Raw genomic sequence first — 26,530 nt, forward strand, 5'->3', positions numbered from 1 at the left:
ACAGTCACTCGAGATTGAGTGCACAGACCTTGTTGTGAGAAGTTCCATGTAGGAACTATTTTCTTTTCATATCGCTGTAAAAGGAAGTGTGCTCCTGCTCAAGGACAAGACGCAAGCTGACAGAGCTAGTTAACGTTACCGCTCAGTCAAGGATGCCAATATTGTTTTCCCCCTGCGCTGTTGCTCACCAGCAGACATACTCTTCTCTCTGCGCAGTGATATGAAAATAGTTCTAGATAAACTGCTCACAAGTTCTGTGGATTATCTTGAGTAACCAGGTCATGATCGCTGAGAGACTTTGCTGTTGAGTTTTTCAAATGTACATTTTTAGCGCCACACTCAGAGTCAGAGTCTTGTTAATCTCCAGACTTCATATAACATAGTGCCAGATTGTATTGAACTCATGCCTCACAGCTATATCAGCTCCGTGAGTAAACAATCGTTATGTGTGTGAGGGGGGAGAAAAAAAAAATAATTCTCATCAGCTCATTAATTCTGTAAGATTTGCTGTGTGGCTCTGGGGCAGTTTCACACCAGGTTTAAGCATCTGGTGTGTGCTCGCATAAACACTTGTGTAGCTCTAGCGTTAAAGGAACAGTTCTCCCGAAAATTAAAATTCAAGTCAGTGTAAAAGTGTTGTATGGATCCATTTAAGTGTTTCGTTTTGTTGGTTATTTCCATTTTAACACAAGTCACCATCTACTTCAGTTGTTTAGGAGAACGCTGCTGTGCTGGCTTGCTGCGGACCTTCAGAAATGTTTTGTGGACTACAGAAATGTTTTGTGGGCTACAGAACCTCACCTAACTTTCCAATCAGAATGGTGGCGAAGATAATGACTGAATCTTCATTTTGAATTTCATTCATTTGAACTTATCCTTTAAGGAAACATTCACTGTTTTGTTCCTGCTGCCACTGTCAGCAGTTTGAAGGTTTTTGAGGAAGCATGAACAAATTCATAGAAGATAAACAACATATGAATAAAAGCCTCCATATAGGTGGGAAACAGCTATTTGACATGTTTCTATGTGTTTTCTGCAAAAACATAAAAATAAGGCGGGACAGAAGAAGAACATGCTCAAAAACAATAACACAACACAAACAGAGGGATTCGTGAATTTTCCCATGGCTGGTCAGAGCCCTGGCAGCTGATGGAGTGACTCATGGTGGTGAAAACACAGGCAGAATTGGGCAGGAATGGCGCTCCTGCAGCACCGTAACATGGAGGAGCGATGAGGAGGAGGCGGGTGTTGATTCCATCCCCGTCGGTCCTGTCGGGCTGAGCGCCGGGCCCGCAGCTTTCCTCCAGCCCGTCTCCACTCCTCGCTCATATTTATGCATTAGGCGTTTCTGCAGTGAGCCACTGGATATTGATGTGTTTTAAGGAGGCGTCCCCCAGTCCTCTCCTCCCCTCCATCCATCCCTCCCTCCCTCCCTCTCTCTTACTCTCCTCCCTGCCTCCTCCGTGCTGCTCGTCCGGCGGGGTCTCGTTGCGCTCAGACGCGCTCGGCGTTCAGACTCGTGAAGACCCCCGATGGCCCCCAACCAGAGGGACTGCGCTAACCAGACGACCAGCCCCGGCTCCGCGCTCCCCTAGCGAAGGGCAGGACGCCGAGAGCCTGCATCCTGGAATACCGCATTGTTTTATAATTTTCCAACAGGAGACGGAGAAAGAGAGAGAGAAAAGGTGGTGATGATGCGCCCGCGATGGTGGATTTCCCTTTTGTGCGTCTTTGGATTGATGCACGTCGGTCACCAGAGCAGCCCCGATGTCCAAAATGGTAACTGATGCTATGTTTCCCCCCCAGATATTAAATCAACCATTAGACGCGTTAAATCACCATTAACAGGCCTGTGTTTATTTTTATTTTATTTTATTTATTTCATTATTATTTTTTTTATTACCCCAGCTTTTTTTTTTTTTTTTTTTCATGGTCTCCACCTTAAATATGCATGTAGCCTGTAGCTGTTTTGTGTTACCAAAAGGAAGAAAAAAGGGGACCGATCGACGTTTCAGATGGCGGTGTGTGTGTGTGTGTGTGTTTTGGTGATGAACGTGTCCATGCATCACCTCCCCGCACGGACACGGACAGACAGACAGGCGGGTAGCTACTGAAAATCGGTGTTTTCCTCTCTCTTGTTTGCAGGAGACGCCTTGTCGAGCTTGAAGGCTCTACGTGACGCGGGCAGGTTCGCGGGGAAGGAGGACACGGTGCCTCTCCGCCTTCTCTACAGCAGGCACAACCGCAGCCAGATCACGCAGGACGGGCTCAGCACCAGGGTGAAAGCCAGCCCGGGCTCCGCACAGGTACACGGCGTCTCCGGTGTTGTCAGGATGGGAGGAAGAGGTGGGAGGAGGAGGAGGAGGAGGAGGGGTGATGATGGTGATGTCTACTGTGTGCAGGAGGAGAGATGCCTTCAGGAAGACACCTCTCTGTTTCCCTGAGTGTTTATGTTTGCATTGATTCATCTCCTCCTCCTGCCCCCTTGTCCTCAGAGGGAGAGAGAGAGAGAGAGAGAGAGAGAGAGAGGGATGAATCATTAGTTCATTTGCAAACAAAACAGGAGAAAGCCTGAAACATTTAGGCAGGAGCAGGCCGCACTAATGAGACAGTGTGCAGGTGCTATGTGGGTCATCAGTGCCTGCATGTGCAAAAAAAAAAAAAAAAATTAAAACTAAAGAAAAAACCAGACCACTGCATGTGAACTGATGCATCATACTCAGCTTTTGTGGTGTTTACTCTGTCCACGCTGCACATTTAAGGGGAATCGTCAACAGTCAGCCGGTCCGACCAGGGCGATTAATAATTTAGTGATAACTTGCATCTTGTCCGTCCAGCTGGGATGCTGTCCCCCAGCAGCTGCTTCACCCACACCAGCTCATATCTCACATCTCCAGTTCGGCTGCACCTCTCGTTCCATTCATGAATGAAAAGTGACCGGAACTCTAACTTATATATCTGAATGGACGACATCATTAGCTGTTTTGAGCCCATCAGAGGTGTATCTGTGTCTGCGTATATATGTCGGCCAACATGCCGAGAAGTTGCAGTAGAGAAGTTCACTTGTGTTTAATGTGATTTAGAAAAGTGGTTCTGACACAGCTTGTCCACCAGAGGGCAAGGAGAAGACAAAGGGGAATCTGTGGTATTTTTAAACCCGGGCCCTACATGTTTTGGGTGTGTAAATGATTCATGCTTACCGAATGTTTGAGATCGGCCTCAGCTGGTCGCCCTTACACGGGTGTAATGTTTGCAATGTAAGCCTTTGGGGCAACTCCAACGTTGAAGAGAGTGCTTGATTCTGCCATCGACGGGCTGAGGTTGTGTGTCTGACAACATTATAGAAGCTATTTATATGGACATAAACCTTCGATAATAAGATCCTTTTTTGTATCCAGAAGCTTGTTTAAGGAGAATTCTTATGTTGAAATCTCACGAGAGGAGAGCTGTTGCAGGAAAATCACTGTAGAAATGTAAGTCAGAGAGTTGGAGAGAGGCGTTTTGACTGCCAGTGAGAATTTCTTTCCAAAGTCATGGCTGATACTGATTTTCACAATCAAGACGAGGCAACAAGCTCACCTCGCGAGATTTCCGAGCGAGACTTGTTTGGATCTTAATCTTTAACGTTCATGTGTTCATGTGAACAATCAAGTAATGTCCACGTGAAGTGTTGCTAAAGAATGCATTTCATTCCTCACGCAGCATTAGCATAGATTTTTGGAATATTTGGAATTGTCCTTTGTCTACATCCGTGTTTTCTTCTTCATCGTCTTTTTTGGCGCATTACTGCATTCCTTTTTTGCACATTATGCTGTCAGTTGATGATTAGAGGAACAGTGTGAAACTGAAATGTTGAACCCCACTCATAAAACACTGCTAGTGGGCAGAACCTCCACAGGGTACCCTCAAATATCCAGCTGTGGTACATCAGGTCTTGAACAGGGTTGCAACTAACATTCATTCATTGCTGATGAATTTGTCAATCATTTTCACAATTAAAGGGATATTCCGGTGTAAGTTTAATCCATGTTCTAACACACCGCGACACCGAGTAGGACCCCCCACTCGAGACATAAAGTTTGCGGACCGCTAGCTTACGTAGTTCTAGCATCCTCAGAAACGACCGCACGACAACAATACATCGCAGTAAATGGGTCCAAGTATAAAACCGCCATCAAAAAGCCACAAATAATGCACAGAACAGCACCAAACTTCAGCAAAATTAGAGAACAAGAAGCCTTCCTTGTTGTGGGGAAGTCCTGTGAGTCGATTACCGAATGCAGCAGAGTTTCGCAGCTCAATGATGATCATTACTGCGGGACTCTACTGCACTCGGTAATCGACTCACAGGGCTTCCCCACAACAAGGAAGGCTTCTCGGGTGGTGAGTTTTGTTTATCTTTTCCGACAAATACGGCAACGATATCAAATGTTTGATGCCTCGAAATATGTGCTGGGACCCTATTTCTAATGTTGCTGAAGTTTGGTGCTGTTCTGAGCATTATTTGTGGCTTTTTGATGGCGGTTTCATACTTGGACCCGTTTACTGCAATGTATTGTTGTCGTGCGGTCATTTCTGCGGATGCTAAAACTACGTAAGCTAGCGGTCCGCAAACTTTATCTCTCGAGGGGGGGTCCTACTCAGTGTCACGGTGTGTTAGAACATGGATTAAATTTACACCGGAATATCCCTTTAATTGATACATATTTCTGTTTATAAAATGTGAAAGTATTGTGAAAAATGCTCATCACAGTTTCCCAAAGTAACATCTTCTTTCTGTCATCCAACCAACAGTCCAGCAGTTGATTCAATATGATAAATCACAAAATCTGCAACTTTTGAGGAGCTTTGAGGAGGAAATGTTTTTACATTTTGAGTGTTTGGATGTCAGCTCATGGCAAGCAAAACACTGTAGACTTGTGGGTAAATTAGGCTACGCACAGGCTAAACTTTGCGCTGTAGCATGTGGGTGTGGACCACCCACCAGATCTATCATGTGACACAATTATGCAGAAAGCTGTTGGCAGTTATCTAAAATCACCGGGGGGACAGCAGCGTTGTTTGACAGGGAAGCCTACCGGAGCCGTTCGGTCTGATACAGTACAATGACAGTCATGATCACTGACTCAGTTCAGTGAAGCAGCGTGTCTGCTGGGTTCATTTTCAAGAGATGAGTCAATTAGCATTGTGCGAACCTGTCATGCGTTTTTAATTTGTGCGGCTCGGGCTTGTGCAGGCTAGCCCCTGTTCGATGCTCTCAGAGAGTGGAGAGGGCTACAGATGGTAGCGTGCAGGGAGGCGCCAACCCTTTGTCTTCCTCACACCTCAGACAGAGCTGCAGCCCGATGGGTAAACAAGCTAACAGGAACCATCTGCCAGCAGATATCACTTTAATATATTTCCCTTCTGAAGCTGATACTAATCTCCATCGCTGGTTGGTCATGTGTCAACAACTGGATTTTTAAAGCCATGTAGATCAAGGGAGTAACTTTTTGACTTTCAACATGTACTCTTAAGAAGATTTGCTGAAAGCACGTCATGCCACGGCTAAAACTAAAGTATTTATAATGCGTCATTTCTGTGTAATTCCTGAGTTTTACAGCTCCAGAAATGACTTTATTTTGCTCTGTCTGAAAAATCCAGCTTGTGGTTATCAAAATAGTTCGCTTACAGGCGATTGGCAACGGCCTCAAAGTTGTAGTCAAGCAATAAAATATACATTACATGGGAGGAACGGATACAGGACAAGAGGAGGAGGACGAGCAGGCATCTTTGATTTGATGTTTTAATGTTCCGACTCTCTCTTTTTTTCTCCAGAGAGCTTGAATCTGCTCCGTGATCAGCCGTGATGTCACTCGCGCGAGGTTTGATCAGTTACCGGCTGTTTTTAGATCAACAGCCCTAAAAACAAATCTGTCAGATCAGTTCTGAGAATGTGTGACACGCGCAAGGTTATATATAGACCTCTGTCGCGTTGCCTATTTTCAGTCTCAGACGCAAACGGCTTCAGTGATGAATGAGCGGTGGGGAGTTCAGCAAAGTGCTCGCGTTGTTTTGGTGGAAAAAAAACAAAAAGCGCTTTGAGTGGAAATCAGTCTTGAGCGTGTGTGTGTGTGCGTGTGTGTGTGTGTGTGTGTGTGTTGGTTTGTATGTTTGCCTCCCCGCCTCCCTGCCTCTCTTGTCCGAGTGAGTGTGTCTGTGTGTGTGTGTGTGTGTGTGCGTGTGCGTGCGTGCAGTAGATTGATAGCACTTACAGTCATACTTGGACGGTCATGAGTGGAAAGTCAGACTCGCTATAACGCGGAAATCAATGTCAGGAGAGTCAGCGGTGGCCTCAGAACACCGGGCCCGGCTCAGTCGAACTGGGATGTGCTTTCATTAAACACAATTACTGGTACCCCCTCCCATCATGGATCCAGTCTGCCAGATTAGATTTCATCGCAAGTGTGCTGTGGAAAGGGATTGCCCTTTGTACTTGCTCACACGCGCACACACACACACACACACATACACACACACACACACACTTATCCGCTCATATATGCATAGGACACACTCCTCCAAACAATAGAGTCTCTGGCCATTGGGGACCTCACAGGCAAAGGTCATCCTTGGGTGAGCACAGGGGCACCTCCTCAAACGGAAACAAAAAGACACACACACACACACACACACACACACACACACACACACACACACACACACACACACACATACACACACACCCCTCCTCCCCTCGTTGTCATGCAGTGTCCGGTCCGTGATGAAGGTTAGCCTGTGGGCCAGGCCTGGGGTGGCCGGGGGGAGGGTGAGCTGTGTTTTAAGCTCAGCTCTGGGACTCTCCTGGACCTGCACAGGAATGATTGTGGGGAGTTCTCGTTGACCTGAGGGTTTGTAATGAAGCCTAGTACCATATGTGCCCAGAACTGGAGATGAATCATGGACCCGCATCCCCCCCTCAAATCAGTCACACAGTAACAGAAGAAAAGAGAGTGAATTTCCGTGTTTGTTCGCGGACATATAATTTCTACCAGCAAATGCGCCGTTCAGTAGGGGTTTAAAGGTTTCAGTGAATACTTGTCTTTGTGCCACTTTTGCAAAACCACTCCAGTAAACGTAAAAATTAATAGTCACTGAAGTAAAAGCACATTATGTTGCCCACATGCATGTATGTACTGAACGTGAGTGTGAGTGGGTGTTACATAAACCGTACTTCTGATTTGTAGCTCCTGAGATCCTTTCCAAGAAATTAAAATTCAGCAGAACACAGGCCTTGATGGCTCAATGAAAGCTGTCTTATTCGCACTGCTGATTGATGCTCGAAAAAGACAAAGCCGCCATCCGTCAATGTCGATGAAAATTGATCCTTGCATATGAAAATGAGCTGATCAATGAATATGATAATGACTGCCGTTAGTTATAGTAGGCTAAATAACCCATCTACTCTGTCTTTTTTTTTAGGTGAACCATGTGGCCCAAGCCAGCTTTCAAGTCGAAGCTTTCGGCAGAAAATTCATCTTGGATGTGGAACTGAATCAGTGAGTATTGTGTTATTAAACCCTTTCGTCTGTCTAGCCAGCTTTCTGTTTTTCTGGATATCTGTCTGGCTATCTAGCAGTGTGTTGTCTCTATATGAACAAAAAATGAATAAAAGCTATCTAGCTATCTGTCTGTCAGTCTGGAGATGTATTTATCTGATTAGCTAGTTAATAATGGTGTCTATCTATCTATCTATCTATCTATCTATCTATCTAGTAATCTGTCTGGCTAGCTAGCATGAACTAATGAGCTAACAGCTGTCTTTCAATCTGACTAGCTTTCTAGCTATAAGACTGCTGACTAGACATTAGCTGTCTATCTGGCTAGCAGGCAATGTTTACTTGACAAATTTGTTTGTCTGACTACCAAGCTAATATCTGTCTTTATATCTAGCTTTCTTTATGTTGACCTGGCTGTCTGCTTGACACACAGATGGCTCGTAGACAATTGCTTTTTTCAGGTTAATGGGCTGACAGCTACCTTTTTGTTTGAAAAGCTAGCTCGCGAAATGTCGGTCTGACTGGAGAGCTGTCTCTCTCTTTCAATCTGGCTCTCTGTGTGATAAACTAGCAAAAAAATGTTAGGTCTAGCTACCTGTCTGTCAGTCTGGTTAGCTAGCTAGTACATTTTTTTTCTGTCTCTGCGATCTCTTTGTTGGGCTAACACGAAAGAGTTAGATATCAGTCTGTCAATCTGGAGTGTGTCTGGCTGTCAAACAAGGCTGTGTTTAAGTTGATGTCTTTACTGTAACATATCTGTGTTACTAGCTGTTTTTATTTTTTAAATGCTATGACATAGCAACATTGTGACAATTACAATATTTTGTAATGTCCTGCATAAATGAAGGTAGATTGCATTTCCAACTCGAATGCTCACAAAATGACTCAACTGCTTGTTGAAACGATCCCAGTAAGAGTCGTTTTGACATCCTCGGGCCTAAACAACATCTTTGAGTGGAAATCCACATTATGTTCCTGTTCAGTGTAAATCCCCTAAGCACATATTGCACGTTAATGTTGTGCTGACTCCAGTATTTTTAACTGAAGTTGATCATTGTCGTACTGCTGGACAGAGGTAATATTTTCCTGCCCTCTCAGTGCTGTTTAGTGCCTGTTTTTGAGAACGCACTCTCAGGACATAAATATCTAATGTCGGTGTGTGTGTTTATATGTTTGCAGTGGGTCAGCTATTGTCTGTGTGTGTGAGTGTGTGTGTGTGTGTGTTTGTGCGTGTGATTTAAAGGTCCATCATAATAGGAAGTGATTTACGGTAAAGGCTGGAGCACTGCCCTGTCAGACACTGATATTGATCACAGTGCTGCTGATGGAAAGCGAGCAACTCTTCTCTCTCCCTCTTACTCCACCTCTCTCTCTCTTTTTGCTTCCATCCCATACACTTTTTTATAAAACCATCCTTTTTTGGCAACCTATCATATATCCTATCCTATGCATCCTCTCTAAACCTTTCCTCTGTTTTGCCTCTGTCACCCATTGTTAGCCTCTTTCAGCCCCAAAACAGAAACCCGGTGAACTTGGCACACACACGACCCGATGCTGCCTGCTCCTCACAGTGGAAGTCACTTCCCCCGCTGAGTCAAACTGTACATCACGGGAATTCCCAGGTTTAGAGGATTTGTTTCTGTAAAGCTCACGGTTCGCAAAAAAACACAGTCATGGATATGATACCCCGCCCGCACTTAAACAAATGCACACATACACACACACACACACACACACACACACACACATGCACATATTGTCACACAGGCACATATACTTTCATCAGCACTTTGATTTGATGCAGGGTCATTATTTATCCGTATGACATTGCGTGCTCACGGCGCCCTTTATCATAATTCCTTAACTGGATGTGGGTACAGGAAGTCCGTCAGAACATCCGCTGAAAGGAAACACTTAAGTGAAGTCCTGTTTTTAGCTTTTCAGAGAGTGAATTAGTGTCCAGCCCGACAGCTCCGGGCAACAGTTTGACATGTGCGGTTCTGAATAAGAATGAGAGACTCAGATCAGTGCAGTGGAGCACTGTACTGTGTGACTTTCATGTGTTTTCTCTCAAGAAATCTTGTGTTATTTGTCGGGCTGTCAGTCGGCCAGCCAGTACAAAAAAACAGCGCTATTTTGTTAATCAATTAATCATTATTGTTTTTAAATTTTCAAAAGAAATAACAAACCTTTTTTTAGTTCTAGTTTGTCAGTTGTGAGAGTTCGCAGCTTTTCTTTGTTTTATTTCATCGATAAATGAATATGTTTTTAGCTGTTTGTTCAAGAAATGCATCGAGCAAAAAGGCCTCGAATGTTTTGTGCCTCTAAGGTGAGGATTTGGTGTTTGTTTGTTTTTTGTTTTTTTATATCAATACAACTTCAGCGTCTTTGATTTTTGGACATCTTGTCGGACAAAACAAGAAATTCTGAGACATTGTGATAGGCATTTTTGGCATTTAAGTGACAAAATGCTGAGTTGATAATTAGAATGGTGATCGGTATTGTTTAAGTTGGCATATTGACCTACAGTTTTTTCCATCTTCGTCCCAGTTTCCTGTCCTTACAGCGGCAGATCTCCAGTTTCCCCTTTGTGTCTGAATGAGTTCAGGTTCCTCATCATCATCCTCCTGGTGCCCTCTTCTGTCCTCGTCACCATCCTCTACCAACAGTCCTCTGTGAACTGATCCTCCCTCTTGACGGCCACACTGATTTTGTTTACAGAGAGCTTTCATGCCAGACAGAATAAATCCAGTTGTTGATGTGTGTGGGTGCAGGAGTGGGAGGTATTTTGGCTGAATGGGCCAACATTGTTTTTTGGCTCCCAGTTACAAAAACCTAGTTCACTCATTTTGATCAATGGGCGCCTCTCTCGCTGTGCATTTTTTTTTGTGTTTAATTGTTGCCATGAGCAAAGAGGAGAGAGAGCGTTAGCTGTCGGCTCAGTCAGAAGTTCTGCAGTATGTATCATAATTACCATTGTCTGAGAGTCTTTGCCCTGAGCCTGTTCGGCCTCAGACTGTGAATAATAGGAGAGTAGGCGTTCTGTTATAAAGTCATATGTCTTGTGAATTTGTGTGTGGGGTTTGGACACCTGTTGGTTGTTATATGGACATTTTCAGTCGAGTGCATTTACTTTCAGGGGTGAAAATTTGGCTTGATATGTGTCCCCACATTTGTTAGCACTGGCAGCAGCATGGCTCCATGGATTGTGACGTCTGTAAGACTTATCTTTTGTCCACATCGAGTTACATTTTCTCAAAAGCTGGCAATTCTCATGAAATTGTGCACAGACACTCGTGATCTCGGGAGGATGATTTCTCCTGACTTTAGTGATCACCTGACTGTTCATGTAGCTCCACAATGAGTGGAAATTTTCAGTCTCTTCACCTGAAAAACTAATGATCTTATCACCAGCCTTAGTTATGCTTTGTTCTTAGAACTGATTTTCAAATGTAAACATGCTAACATGCTAAATTAAGATCACAAACTTGACTCCCATAGACTCCCAGTCTGTATTTTCAGTATTTTTCAAGTGTTCACATCACGTGTTGGACTATCACTTTGAAGCCTCAAGTTTGTCATTGACCATATTTGAGAGGGTACAGCTGGGGAGGATCTCCTGGTTGGATCAGACTGAGAACACAAGGAAACACCGTGTGCAACTTTTTAATCACAAGGCGGACATGCTCTAAAGCGTAACCTTCTATAGTGTCAGTTTTACTCACAATGGGACCATAATTTAGAAAACGAACATCATGCTATATTGAAGAAGACTTGAAACTAGCGATTGAGATCACAAACTTTTGAGGAAACTGTTCACTGAGGTAATTAATCGAGTAAGAATTGGGGTCATTGTCTCATAAGCTTACATGCAATTGTACTTCTCTTTGCAAAAAGTGGAGTTGTCCCCTCCTGGCCGTTAGAAATAAAGCAGGAGGTTTAAAGCACTTCCGCATCAGTTTCACCTTTCAGACCTGGATGCTCCTTTTTTGATGATTCAGATATTACGTGCTTATATTTTATTTTTTTAATTTATATAAAAACTTTGTTTTCTTAGATAATCCATCCCTCCTTACAGTTCACCTGATCATCCTCTTAAGGTTATCCCAGCATGATGTTTTAGAGGTTGCTATCCTATCATAGAGCATACGCTGAGACACTTTATTTAGATAAGAAACTGGTCAAAATGAGTGTCCTGTGTGGTCCAAATAATCCCTTGACAGCACTAATGTGTGCACTGTAATCGTTAGCTCTTTCATTAACAACATGCTGTATTGACATGAGCCACCCATCTGAAACATGACAGACTATGGAGAGGAAGTCAGGAGGGGGTTGGTGGGTCATGGGGTCTTCATTCCCCCCTCGCTGTCTTTGTCCTCCTCTCACTCCTCCATCTCACCGGCCGGCTGCAATTTACCATTCATGGGACTGGAGTGAGCTGGAAATGTGGAGGGGATGGGGGGTTGCCTCCCTTTTTAATCATCCTCAGCTCCAACACACACACACACACACACACACACACACACACACACGCACACACACACACACACACACGCCCACACACACACACACACACACACACACACACACACACACACACACACAAACACACACACACTCATACGTCTCCACCCTTGATTGCCCCCTCCCTCCACACTCACTCTCCATTCAGCCATGCCCCTACTACCCCTTTACCCCGCCCCTCCCACCTGCTCTCGCTGAATAATAGATGTTGCTTTAAGATTAAAGAGGAGTGCACACACGTGTGTGTGTGTGTGTGTGTGTGTGTGTGTGTGTGTGTGTGTTTAGAACGGTTTCCAGCTTGCCCACCGTGTGGTGAAAAAGTACACATGCCATCAACTCATGCACATACAAACACATGCAGTGGTACAGAAAAGATGCTTAGTAGAGAAGCTACAGTACATATCGTGGGCTGTATAGAGCTTGTGATCAGATAAGTGTGTTGAGTCATACCACTAAGTGTAGGGTGGGGTAACGCAATCAATATCTTCATATTGATACTGTGTATTAGACAATATATGAGTCCTCTACAAAATAATATAACAGGACTCCATAATGGACCCTACATCACAATATGGCAAATGTATAAAAACGTCTCCCTAAAAATAATCAAAGTTAAGATAAATGATGAATTTTTGCCAAAAATCATTCTAAACATACTCGAGCACGACTGACGCCACACTTTCAGGGCTAACGCCGTCACTGATATTATGGGGTAAAAAATTGTGACATTGACACATTTTGGCTGATTTGCACACATTTTTTGCAACGATCCCTCAAATATGGTTATCAAACACTTGAAAGTAAGAAATGGAGGCAGAGTATTTTGCAGTTTAACAGAAGAAAAACAGCAAACTTCACAGCCAATGTAATCTATAAAAATGACCTCTATATTGCAATCTCTAAGGAGAAAGTTTTCATTACAGCGCGGATCAGTCAGCACATACGCTGATGATACAATATATCTGTGTCCAATATCGGCCAGCCAACCGATATATTGTTTAGGGTCTATAACACACACTTTACAGGGAATCAGTGAGTTGGACTAAGTGAATTTAAAACAAAGTTAGTTAGAATTGTGTCAAGCAACATGATATGATTGTATTATGATAATACAATTCCACTGACAATTGATAGAATTATTAAAATGTCATCATTACACTTGCTGGCCACCTCACAAGGTACACCTGTACGATGTAATGCAACTCAGCTGCTGTATTGGAAGTGGCCAATGATTGTTAAATACAGGCTGGTACCTATCAGCTAATATTCATCATTTTTTAATAACATTCACTAGAAAAGCTCAACACACATGTTAAGATCTATAATCATCAAACTGCGCAGTTGCTGACAGCAAATGATAACAAGCCGAGAAGAAAGTAGCATCACTGAGCTGATGTGACTCCGTGTCTGTGCAAGTGGGACACGGTGAGCAGAGAGGACAAGTGTCGTTATGTGTTCATACCGTATGTATGTTATGTACAGGGTGACAATATGTAAGTGCAGACAGAGAGAGGAAGGGGTGGGCAACCCAAGTAGGACTCGAGAGTTTCATAACCTCTTCAGTGTTATGAAATAATCCGCTGCAGCAGCAGAAAGTACGAGGGCTTCTCCCTGACCTCATGTGTGATGTTGACACTGACACACACTCAGTGTATTGTTATTTCTCTACTACTGGGCTGTGTCAGCTTTCGCTGCATGCACACAAATGCTTTATGCAAATGCATAGGGTCAATTACAGGCGATGCTAAATGCATTATTCATCTGTGTGAAGGGAGGGTGTGTGCGCACAGGGGGTGACGGTGTAAGTGGGGAGGGGGCTGGAGGAGATAGAGCACTGCTATAAATGTGGGGTTCCTTCAACTGCTTATGTTAGGCTAGGAGCTAACCAAACAGGCCATGGTCCGGTGGTTTGATGAATGGGAGCATGCGTGCTGGTGCTTCTGTGCATGGGCTGGAATGTGTGTGTGTGTGTGTGTGTGTGTGTGTGTGTGTGTGTGTGTGTGTATGTGTGTGTGTGTGTGTGTGTGTGTGTGTGTGTGTTTGAAGAGAGAGGGTTGTTCCTACTGTGGCAGACGTCAATGCAGAGTCTTTGTGTGTGTCGTCTCGTTGGGCCCCAGGTGCAGGAGAGGCACGTAAAGTGTTGTCTTAATTAGAGATAACAAGACTGGATCGAAAGAAGCAAGGCTTAGATGGAGAACGGGAGGATCAATATGTAAGATGAGGAAAATTAAGAGGATTGGGCAAAAAAAGGCAAATTATTTAACTCCGGTACTTAAATTACACTCAGTCTTGTTGGCAATGTTAAGTTTTGGATCATCTTTAAAAGGATACTTGAATTCTTTTCATCATTTTCTATGACTGTGGCTGTGTCTTTAATGTCTGTGTGATTATCTGTCAGTATGAATGTGAAGCTTCTTCCATTCTCGGTGTCAGAGTTGCACAACTTAACGCTATCCTGTGTAGTTTTCCCTGATTCAAAGTTGTGTTCACTTGAATTTTTATTCAACAGAAAGCATCACGTTTGTCGGCCAGGCCTGACAAACATTTTCCAACATTTTCCTCATTGTTTCTATTGATGATTCAACTGGGAAAGTTTCTTTGCCCGTTCAGGCTTTGGAAATTCTCTAAATACCAGCCTTCTAACAGCGTCTTTGTGTAAGATGAAAGGGATTTTTTTTTTTTTTCTTGGAACCCTGGACGACCAAAATATCTCCTCCTACTTGTTTTTTAGCTAAAGAGTGGGAGGACTTGTAGATCTGAAAGCATTTTTTTTAACCCAACAATAATCAGTTGTTCACTTGTAGGACAAACAAGTGCATCAGAATGCCGTTCAGCTGATGTCATGTTCATGTTGGCTTCACAACTCTGTCTGACTTTGAGTGGACTTTGTGACTTTGGCCATTTGAGGGCTTTTGGCCCTATGTGTAGGCGTTTGGCTGCCTCGGACCGTGAAAGGTGCTGATGCTGTAGTGTTATCGGCGCGTGTCCCAGTGTTTGCGCGTGAGTGTGTGAATTTATGCACGTGCTGCTTGTACGTACATGTGCATGCAGCCTTACATCTCCACATATATATGATTAACTCCCTCTCATGTCCCATTCCAAGACAATTTATCATCCGGCCCAGTCTCCCCCTCTCTGCACCCTGACATCGCTACAGCCCAACTCTGCTCTTCTCCTCCTTTTTCCACCTCCATCTCTGTCTCTGCTCCTCAGTTCCCAGGTCTGTAATTTATTGCAGGGAGGCGTGATCTGATTTACTGTGGACTTAATGAGAAAAACACAGAGAGGGGAGTGTTTATGTGTGCGAGGGAGAGAGAGGGAAGGAGGGAGTGAAAGAAAATAGTTAAGGATGGAGAGAAAGAAGAGGACAGAGCGGGAGGGATGTGTGGATGTCCTTCAGGCACCCTTGAGTCTTGGTGGGTGGGTTGAGTCAGAGAAGGAGATAGGGAGCGATAAAGTTGTGTTCGTGTTAGTGTGTGGTTGTGTGTGTGTGTGTTAGTGTTCATGCTCGAGGGAGGTAAGTACTTGAAAGGAGTACCCTAAAAAGAAAACAGTCCCCGCTTCTTCTTTCCTCTCTCTATCTCCATCTCCTACTTTCTGCTTCTTGTTCTCTTGCCTCTGGCAGGTTTTCTTCCTCACATCTGTGTGTAATCTGACACACACACGCACACGCACGCACGCACGCACACACAAACACACACACACACACGCACATACATTTTAGCTACCACATTGGGAGTTATGTTTGTGAGTGTGTCTGTGCAAATGCAGTCCTCATAAACATTAAATCAAAGGCTGTGTTTGTTAAGTGGCTCAGCGTCACATCCAGGTCTGTGTATGTATAGTTCAGTACAGTATGTTCTGGTGTAGAAGGGAACGAGGCGCATGTTTGTGTGTATGTGTGTGTTTTGCAGACTTTGTGGAGCGTATCAGGAAGGTGGATACAGATTAATTTTACTGAGGTGAGGGAGGTTAATTTAGAAGAACAAATAGCTGCATGGATGTTATTTGAAGGTGGGCTACACTTCAGAGGCCCTGCAGGACTTCTTGAGGCACTTTTGAGAACAGATAAACACGCTGGCGTTAAGATTTAAAGGACAGGTTCACATTTCCTGAAACAAAACTTGAAAAGCCCATGTGAGCTGTTTTCTTGTTGAAGCATAGTACATCCTTCCTGTTCGTTATTCCCAATAATCCCTCTTGCAATCTCAGTATACAGCAAGTGATGGAGGAGAAATCCACAGTGGTCGTTCATGAGGGTTCATCAGTTTGACATAGACAAATCAAGTGGGCGTCTTACAAAGAACTTCAGATGGCATCTTTGTGCAGACTGTAGTTCTAGTTGGGCGGTTATAATGTAACCATGTTCACCATCGTAGCTGAGCTTGTTAGCATGCTGAGGCGAATGGGAAGGCCATTAGTTTAGCAGGTATTTGGCCATGAACCAAACTATGAAAAATGTAAGTATCGCCAAAGTTGATACAGTTCATCCTGTGGCAAACATGAACACGTGAGAACAGAATTTAATGGCCATCCATCCAACAGATGTTGAGATGTTTCAGTCTGAAACAAAGCGGTGGACATCCTTAGAGCCGTGCAACATAGGCCCGGATTTGTAAATTGATTTTTATTCATCAGTCATTTAATTGATTCAGGATAAATTCCTTAAAATCCTGAGGTTTTTACCCAGTTTCTGTTGACACACGCCAAGCACCAAAGAAAGATTTCTCCTGTGGTTAATGGTGCACTTGAGTGTACCTTGTAAAGTCAGAAATCTTTACTCCAATGGCCATAATGATTGTTTGAAATAGGAAAGTTTCTATTTTATTACATCTATCATTACTTTGTTTGTCCTTGGCTGCAGCAGTTTTGATGATTAGATAAATAAGATCCTAATATCCCATTCATTTCTCCATGTGCAGATTTTAACCAAAAAAAAAAACTCAGATTCGATTTGATATTTAATCAATCATAAATTGAAATGAAACCTTGTGAATCAGAATCCAATGGATTTGGGAAATCAGTGGCTACACCCAGCTCTAACGCCACCAGTGTAGCTAAAAAAGTGAACCCATCGTTTAAGGGAAGAGCTTGTGTTGGTAGACTTTACAGGATGTCAAGCGTTGAATTACCGGCCTTCCCTTTTATGCTCTATCATACCATCCCTGTGTTCTCCCCTCTCCTCAGCCGTCTCGACTCAGTATGCAGGATTAGTGGAGACAAAGAGATCCAGGAGCCTCCTCTGCTGAAGACAGGGACAGAAGGGAAGACTGTTGTTCTCTCAGCAGGAAAAGATACTAATGCCCCTCTAAAGGCTATTGTCTCTCATAGATTACTCCTCTTCCTCTGTCATGCTGAATAAAAAATCAATCGAAAGTGTGCGTCACTGTCAGGAGATTAACTATTTAACAAAATTTACCACTGCGCAAAATCTGATGGAGCCGGTCAGAGGAGAGCAAATTCACACACATGGTGACTCATGACGGAGAGTAATCTCATCGGATGAAGATAGAAAGTAAACAAGTCGTGATGACTGTATGGGGCTCCAAAGGTCCGTCTCTCAGTCTCTCTTGACCCTGTTAAGATGGCGTGGAGTTCACTAATAATCCACGTGTTGTCACAGATACAGATCTGCATGTTCTGCTCTATGCCCACAACATCCTCATCCACTGCATAATTCAGGACTCAACTCTATTTGGAGTGTAAGTTGCGTGCTATAGACACGACTGCATAATGGACCCAAAACTGCAGAGAGCAGGAATATGAGCGTTGAGTTTTATTCTGCCTTTTTTGTTTTGTTTTGTTAGCATGAGCGTATCTTGATTTGTTTGTCAGTATTCCATGTGCAATAAGCGAAGAGACCCAAGTGATTGGAGAGTGAATGAATTATAGCCTGGAGACCTTTAATGAGGCCTCAGTGGGAGGGTGGTTGAGCCTTGAGAAGGGGGTGGTGCTGCAGGTGAGAGCAGTTGCAGCTTTTCCCAAAGAGAAAACCTCCACCTCGACCCCCCTCCCTCATCTCTCCTTCACTCCTTCTCAGATCTTTATTATTTCTCTCATCCACCTTTCCATCTAGCTGCAACCCCCAACACCAGCCACGTTTCCTTTCCTTTTCTCCTCCGCTCTCTTTCCTCAGCACTCCCCCATCCTCATTACGGACACCTGACACAGCACATGTTCGGTCCTTTGTGTGCCGGTGCCCTTTTTATTACAGGGTTAAATGGCAAAAATCCATATATGGAGGAGGAAGAAGTCCATTTGATGACTGCCGTGCCCGAGTGCAGATGTACATGAATGTTCTTGTGTGCTTATTTTACTGTGTTTCGGCATGTTGGGTGTATTTAGGAGGGTATTTGAAAGCAGCTAGATTTGCCTGTGTGAAAGCAATGAAAAGCCTGCTGCCCCCAACACTTGTGCCAATCCGCTCACATACACACACACGCACGCACACGCACGCACGCACATACACACACACAAACATTAGTCCTGCCAATCTGTCCTTTTTGTGCTGTTTTTCATCCCAGGCGACACAGATCGTGAGAGGAATTTTAGACCTCACGGAAACTTTGTTCGTGTGTGTGTGTGTGTGTGTCTGTGTGCATGATTCACCTCAGGAGATCGAACTGGGTTGCCATAGCAGATGTCTTCGTCCAGTGCAACTCACAACAAAATGCTTTAAAGGAAGGATGGAGTTTGATGTGATTGACAGCCAGGCGGACTCAGTGCACTGGCAGCTTCTCACCGCTTCAGTCAGTTTTTACCTCCTCAGAAAGACCCTCTTAATAAAGTTGAATAAGTCTTTTCACAGCAACATTTTCCCAGCTCTAGCAGTGCTCTTAGGTTTGTGTGTGTGTGTGTGTGTGTGTGTGTGTGGGCTGTCTGACATTAAAAGTGTGGCGAAAGCGAAAGAGGGATGTGATTATATGGAAATGGCTGTATGAAACATTGAAAGCTGCAAGCGTTGAGCGTCTGCGGATCCACCTCTGAAATCTCCTCCGGGCCTGATTGACAGCTCGGATGCAAGCTCTCAAACAGATGTTGCTGCGGAGACGGAGCCAAGAAGACTCTCTTCCAGTATAGCGGAGGATGAGGCAGGCTGTTTAAAAAGGCACTGAGCTGGGAGAATGAGGGTAATGGACACTGAATATGATGCAAAATGAGCGAGAAAGGTGGCTGCTGTCATCCTCTGTTTCAGCCACAAATCTGTCCTGAGCACCTTTAGGCGCCAGATGTCACACAAATTTGTCTGAAATTAGAAACTATGAATCCTCTTTTAAGCTCTTGAATGCCTTGATGATAAATGATAATTTATTAGGCCTACATTTACGCTTCTATTTCTGTTTTCCCTCATCCCCTCTTCCTATTTATTCTCTTTAATGAAGCCCTCAGCTTCCCTCTGATCATCATTTATGTTGAGAGTTTGCAGTGTTTATCTCCACAGAGAGAGAGAGATCACATACAAGAGCGCATGAGAGGAGCGCTCTGTTTATATTTTTTGTTTCCATATCAGAAGCTACAAAGAGGTCACTCGCAGTTATACATTTATACATAAGTGTGTATGCATGTTAACAGGAAGAAGGAGAACTATATCCGTCGGTGGGGAGATCTCTGCACTTGTGTACGTGTCAGTGTGGGGGATGGGGTTGAGGCTGAGTTTGCGTCTTTTGTCTGTCATATAAATTATTTAAATCCCCCCAACAATTAAAGCTGAAATCTGTTATCAGCGTCCTCCATTAGAGGCTTGTGTGTCTGCCTTGCTGCCTCAGTATGCTCCTCGCTTGTTCCCCCCTGTCTGTGCTCAGCGTGGAGCCGGATAAAGATCACAAGCTCTGAATCTTAAACACACATCCCAGCAGAACAAAGGCCAACAGCGCACGCCTGTGACCCAGGGACTCATGCACACACAGAACGTCTTCATCACGGGAGCGTATGAATATTTTCACGACAATCCTTTTTGATGCAAAATGTTGATAAAATGTCACTTGTGTCTCAGGAGTCATGGAGGGTTTAATTTGCACAATGTTGTCGTAAGTCTGAGGTAATGTGAGGGATGTGATGTGTGACCTGAGGTTGGAAGGTGTGAAGTGTGACAGTGGGGGTTGCGAGTTTTATAATGTGGATTTTTTTTATTTTTTAGGAGAGAGCTTAATTGCAGTGCATGGTGGGATGTCTGTTAGAGCCCTGGAGCCTCATTACAGAAACTCTCTTAGTCTGCAATCCTGTTAAGGAGAACATTTAAGGTTTTTCTGGTGTTACAGAAACATGTTTCCTGACTGCATTTGGGAAAAATCCAATTTAATATTTGGATAAGAACACAAAAATATTACGATTGACAGGCTACTGAAACTATAGCTTTAGGAAAAACAATGATAATGTGTTAGAGAAGCTTCTGATGTTAGCCTGTAGGAGAAGCTAACATCGATGTTAGCCTGTAGGAGGGTATGACACCGACTCTAGCCCGTTGAGGAAGTTGCCATTGATTTCAGCCTGCTTGGAAAGCTAACGTATGTTAGCCTGTTGGAGAAGCAACAGTAATGATAGTCTATTTGGGTTTTAACATCAACTTCAGCCTGTTGGAGAAGTTAACACTAATGTTAGCCTGTTAGAGAAACAAACAACGATGTGAGCCAGTTGGAGAAGCTTAAACTGGTGTTAGCTTGGTGTGAGTCGGCTGTTGTCATGGATACAGGCAGTGTAGGATATACTCCAATCACAGACACAGGCATGACAGAACAAGTGACGATTGAAGAACCAAGTTTTCAGATCTAGTTAGGAATTCTTAAGATGAGATATGTGGTCTAAGATAGGATGAGACACAGCCATGAGTTTAGGAATTACTTCTGCAACATGAAGATTTTTCCTATCTTCGAAACTTAAGAAAGGACAGGCAGTTGGGAAATGTTTCTGAAACGAGCTCTCTATTCACACCTTGCTTCTCCGTCTCTTTAACTTTCACGGCTGCTTTCCTGCCCTTTGTCTCATTACTCCCCCCTTGATGGCCATTCTCGCCCTCTTTCATTTTTACCTCACTCTCCCCTCTTTCCCTGCAAATTTTCATTGCTGTAGCAAAACGACCATTAGTCAACTTAGAAAGCAGCTTCTGTCCCTGTGCATGTATATGTGAAAGATGATGTCAGTTTCATTCAAATAATATATGTTATGCCTAAATCATCTTTGGAAAACTTTTACTTGCTGAAAGAAAACTCAGTTAATATTTAAAAAACACATGATGTGTCTGCCGTCAGAAGCAAGACAGTTCTCTACCACCTGTCTTGTTATGACTCATTACTGTTACAGATTTCTCTTTGCTCTCAGCAGTCTGTCCTTTTGTCAAATATCTCAGTTTTTGAAGTGGAAGATATAAAAAATCTATCTATTAATACCTAAAGCTGCTCCATCATGACATTGACTCATACATTGGACATAAATCCTAAAGCAGTGTTACCAAAATTCAACAAAAATCCACGTATGCACGAATTGATATCGCTCTTGTTTCTGTCATGGTTTGAGTTTTTGGTTCAGTTATTTCCTGTTTTATTTTGAAGTTATGTGTCATGTTTTGCTTTTCACTTCCTCCCTTTGTCATTTTCCGGCCTTTTTTCCTTTTCACCTGTGTTTCATTTGCTAATTAGACCCTGACTACATAAGCCTGTGTTTCTCTGCTTCTCTTTGTCAGTTCGGCTGTTGTTGTCATGCGTGTCCTGCGTCCCTGTTCTGTATCCCATCGTCAGTCCTGCGTCTGCTATGTTCCTTGTGTTCCCAGCGCTCCTTTAGTTTTTGTAATTCTTGGACTACTTAATTCTTGGATTTGCCTGCTTTATTTAGTTTTGTTGCCAGCCTTTTCTCGCAACAAAACCAAACGAATAATTGAATGTGTTACTAAATATCTCTAGTCTTTTTCTATTCTTCATTGAGTCCTATCAAGGCAACTAAAAGCTTAAATGTCATCTCCATGTATTTTTACTGTAAATAAGACGGTTATTGGAAATAATGAGAACTAATGTTAAAACACTAATCAGCTATTTTCTTTGCTTTGAATGATTTACTATTACATTTGTGCATTCTTTCTCATGAGTTCACTTTTTATCTGTATAATAATTGTATAATATTTTTCTCTAGTTTCATTTATTTGTATATCTCTCAACTGATGCAGTGAGATGATTTTTCATTGTTTGGGGAAAAACAATCAAGTCTCCAACTTTCACCCACATTTGACATCCGTCACTGAACACTGACACTGAAGAAGAGGCTGGTTTGTTTGATGAGCAAACTAGATGAAAATGTATCCCGCCTACTTGTCTGTTCTTGATGTCTGGATTTTGACAGGAAGTTGGAGTTGATTGATGGCTCTCTGGTTGAGTGTGGAGAGCGGCCCGCTCAGATACCCTTGTTACTGTTTTGGTTGCACATTTTTGCGTCAGATTCTGTCCTGACTAATACACACAGCAGGCATTGCAATTTAGTTGCATTGGAAAGTATGTTAAGACTCCTGATTCAGCAAATCTGGGATGAATTTAATCTGATGACAATTAGTTTGTAATGCTGATTGTTCCATTTGATTTTTATGCTGCTCTTTTCTGGTGCAGGGCTGGCGTTATTTGTTCTTACTATTTTCATTGTGTGTTTGCTGTTTTCTGTTTTTGTGTATACACGCCTCAGATTACTGTACTGGCTCTGGCACTGCTCGCTGTACAGTACATTTAAGAAATAAAAGCCAACTCCTACACTGCACAAGTGTGTGTGCATGTGCATGTTCAGGTCACCTTTTTGTGAGATAAGAGGCTAAAACTCAGCTGTGTTTTATTATTTTTTAAAAACAGGCTGAAAAAGTACAAATCCCCATTCATATGCCGCATTCCCCTGTGTGTTTGTGTGCGTGCGTGTGTCTCTGTGTGTGTGTATGTATGTGTGTTTGAGAGTGTGTGTGGCTTTGTGTGCACTATAGCTCATACATCTCTGTCTCAGATTGGGCCTGCAGTGTATATCTCCATTGGGATTCTTGGGTCTAGCTCTGCTGAGAAAGCACACACAGACTGATTTCCTCTTATTTATGCCAGTCGTCCTCTTTCTCGCTATCTCAATTTATTTCCTTCCTCCTTTCCATTCTGCCTGTGTCGCCTCTTTTACACCTTACTGACCTTCACTTGTCCTTCACTCCTCCGATAGTCACACATACACACACACACCCCAGACATTTGCTAGAAGGCTGGATTTGTATAATTGTGTTTGTGTGAGTTTGTGTGCTGGAAATAGCCTCGTCCCTGTACGCTGGTCATAATTAGCTGGACTGATGCTCTGAAGCTCTGTGCTGCCAAGACGGAACACAATCCTCCTATAAAATACAAGCACACTTGTGTAACTGAGTGACACTTGAATGAAAAATCACAAATTTTCTAACTTTAATTCCCTTTTTTCTTTTCCTCTCTGTTCCCAGTGATCTGCTGTCTTCGGGGTACGTGGAGAGGCATTTGTCAGAAAAAGGGAGGACTGTCATCACCAATGTAAGATTCTGCAAATCATCTCTCCTCATGCACACTCACACTTTCACTGTTGGACTATTTGCAGTTTAAGTGGAAGTGACAGTGTTAATGGTGTCTTAACATTACGACCCCATTAACCCCCTGACATGACATGTAGTTTGTATCTGATTCGTTTTTGGGATAAAAGCATCTTAACGCAAGTGGTAAATGTTTCAATCAGCCAGATCACATCTGGAGAAGCCACAGCGAATCATCACTCGGTTGTTCCCTGAAGCTGTACTGAACAATTTAACATATTTCAGCTTAATGTCTTGGTTTCACAGTCCCCAACTGTAGTGTTGTGGTTCACTGCTCTTATTCGAATTGTTTCCAGCTGGAGCAGACAGTTGTTCCTGTGAAAAAGATCTGATGAACACACAGTATGTTACTTTCAGCACTAAACGACAGACAGACGCATTTAGCAACTAGCTGTTAAAAATAGAGGAGTATTATAATGTAACAAGGTTTATTTTTTGGAAGTTAGAAATGTGTAATAAAATGCCAGGATGGTGTATGTTAAGCTGACTCCAAAAACCGCTGAATAGTGTTGCCTTCAACTTGCAGCAATTTCCTGCCCACCCCACAGGTTCTTCCTCCTCCCTGAGCCTTTTATTGGTTAATCAATGCGTTACTTTGCACACACAGAGAAATCACAGCCCTCCGGTCTTTGTTCAGCTAAGATTTCAGAAGGCTGAAATGAAACTGTAGCTGTGGCCTAAACCTTCAACTAACATGAAATTAAGATTGCTGTGATAATCCTCTGGAATCTGGACTTCAGTTACAGGACACCCACTGAGGAGTTCTGTTACATCACATAAGTGGAGGGAGGGTTATAATGGTCAGGATTTACTCAGCTAAGCAGCAGATTAGTGAGATATTAGATACTTTACAGAGAGTGATCCCAATTATTACACCACATATACTGTGATATGGTCTCTTGTAATTATGGAACTTATTATAAAGCGATCTCTCTGTGCGTGAATTAATTCACCTTGTAGATGAATATCCAGAATGTACTCTCTCTATTGTCATGCTTTGCTTCTTTTTTTCATTATTTTTATTAATGGCTGCTGTTCATGAAGGTTAATATGAGACAAGCTCCTGTTTGTTACTCTGCTCACAGAGGTCAATATGTCAGCCATCATAGCACAGCTGCTGCTCTGCCTCAGAATCCCCTCTGTTCATGGAGCACATAAGTAATAAAGGTAGCACGTAGTGCTCAATGTGGTAGCAGTTCTGGCTTGCTGTCCACAGTGAGATTTTATTTCACTGAATGACGGACAATTTCCAAATCCTTGTTTAGCACAAAAACTAAAGGTAACGCGATACTGCGTGTGAGAAATGATTGCTACAATAACCCTTAATATACAAATGAGGATAAAAAGACAATGAAAGAATGAACCTGACTGAAAACCTTTGGACTAATGTAGCATCACTTTGGCTTACATATTTGTTGCCAAACACAGACACAGAGATGTTACCAAAGATTAAATATATATCAGTACCTCCATAAATAGTGTAACAAAATGTAACGTTTCTATTGTTTGATGGTGTATTTTGTCATATCGCCCAGCCATGTGCATTAAGTAATTCATGAGTGGTAATTGGGGATAGACTGAGGTCATTCTTAAGCTGTGAATACTATATAAAGACTCCATGTTTGCACACGCATTTTTTTTCCTTCCTTCTTTCCGTCTTTCCTTTTTAATTATCTAATTGCTGAAACTTTCGCTGACTTTCAGAGGGCAGAGCGTCCTACTTGTTTACCAACTGTCTGACATCGACCTTTTCATTGTGCATTGTGATGTCCAGATTACATAATTAATCACTCGTATATGGGTCTAAGGAGATCACAGATCAGACAAATATAGCAACACACACACGCGCGCACACACACACACACACACACTTTGAGGATGTACCCACAGCACTGGGTTTTGGGTGTTTCTTGCTTTGATGAGAAGTGGAGCAGAAGGTTCAGGGCGTCAGGGGGAGGAGAGACGCCGGGATAGTAGAGCACAGCAGCACTTATAAATAGCCCTCTCTGTCTCTTCATTTCATGCTCACTCTACCCACCTCTCTCTCTTCATATGTAGCTCCTGTAGCTTTATTGACCTAACATGTACAACTTCTTCCTTCCCTTTCACAAGTTTATATATTCCTCAATTCTGGTTGTCTTGATGTGATATTGTAGAAACAGAGAAAAGAGAGTCAGGGTTGAGGTCAGTATGATACGTACCTCAAGCTCATGGCTTGTTTTCTTCGTCCTGTAAGAATCAGATTTAGAAATGATCGCTAAGAGTAATGATTTCGACTGAGAGTGAGAGCAAAGAACCGTAAAGTCAAGACAACAGCAGAAACAACAAAACAAATCAAACTCGGCATGACTGATGCAATTTCGCTCGTTTCATTCAATCATAGCAATTCATACAGATGAGTTCATCACAAACACACATTTTGTTACTGTTCATTCATGAGGATCCCTTTTCACTACATTAGTTCGACTGTTCATAATGAGACCGCTTAACCGCTGGGTGCGCCTGTGGAGTAGGTCTGAGCGGCCACCTGGCAGTCAGATGTAGTACATGTATAAAAAAAGTGCATTTCTGTGCCTTATGCTGAAAAGTTGAGAAAACTTTTACTATGAAAACCACAAAAAATGCCAGTTGTGCCGTACCATAGGAACACAATGGTTTCTCTGGTGACGTGTCTCAGTGTGATTGGCCACATATTCCCTCATATCCTCGAATAGCTTTTTAAGGAGTGATCCTTGCCCATAATTTGTGTAATTTTGTTTGTTTTTTTGGTTTGAGAAGGAAGAGGGAATTATTAAAGGAGTAGTTCAGGTATTTTGGGAAACACATTCACTTTCCTGAAAGATGTGTGTATAATAAAGATAAAGCCACAGAGATCGTGAGCTTAGCTGAGCACAAAGACTAGAACAGGGCT

The 26,530-nt window shown here is 43.0% G+C and overlaps 1 protein-coding gene across 1 annotated transcript in view; it reads left to right on the forward strand.

The window, feature by feature from the left end:
- Positions 1-1,432: 1,432 nt before the first annotated feature.
- Positions 1,433-26,530, forward strand: part of adam22 (ADAM metallopeptidase domain 22) — a 63,227-nt gene continuing 38,129 nt past the window's right edge. The window contains exons 1-4 of the mRNA XM_030393056.1: positions 1,433-1,779; positions 2,146-2,306; positions 7,462-7,538; positions 23,497-23,563. Coding sequence (XP_030248916.1) covers positions 1,692-1,779; positions 2,146-2,306; positions 7,462-7,538; positions 23,497-23,563 — 393 coding nt within the window. The 5' untranslated portion in view covers positions 1,433-1,691. The remainder of the gene's footprint in view (positions 1,780-2,145; positions 2,307-7,461; positions 7,539-23,496; positions 23,564-26,530) is intronic.

Source organism: Sparus aurata, chromosome 17 (assembly GCF_900880675.1).
Source record: "Sparus aurata chromosome 17, fSpaAur1.1, whole genome shotgun sequence".
Classification (NCBI taxonomy): domain Eukaryota; kingdom Metazoa; phylum Chordata; class Actinopteri; order Spariformes; family Sparidae; genus Sparus; species Sparus aurata.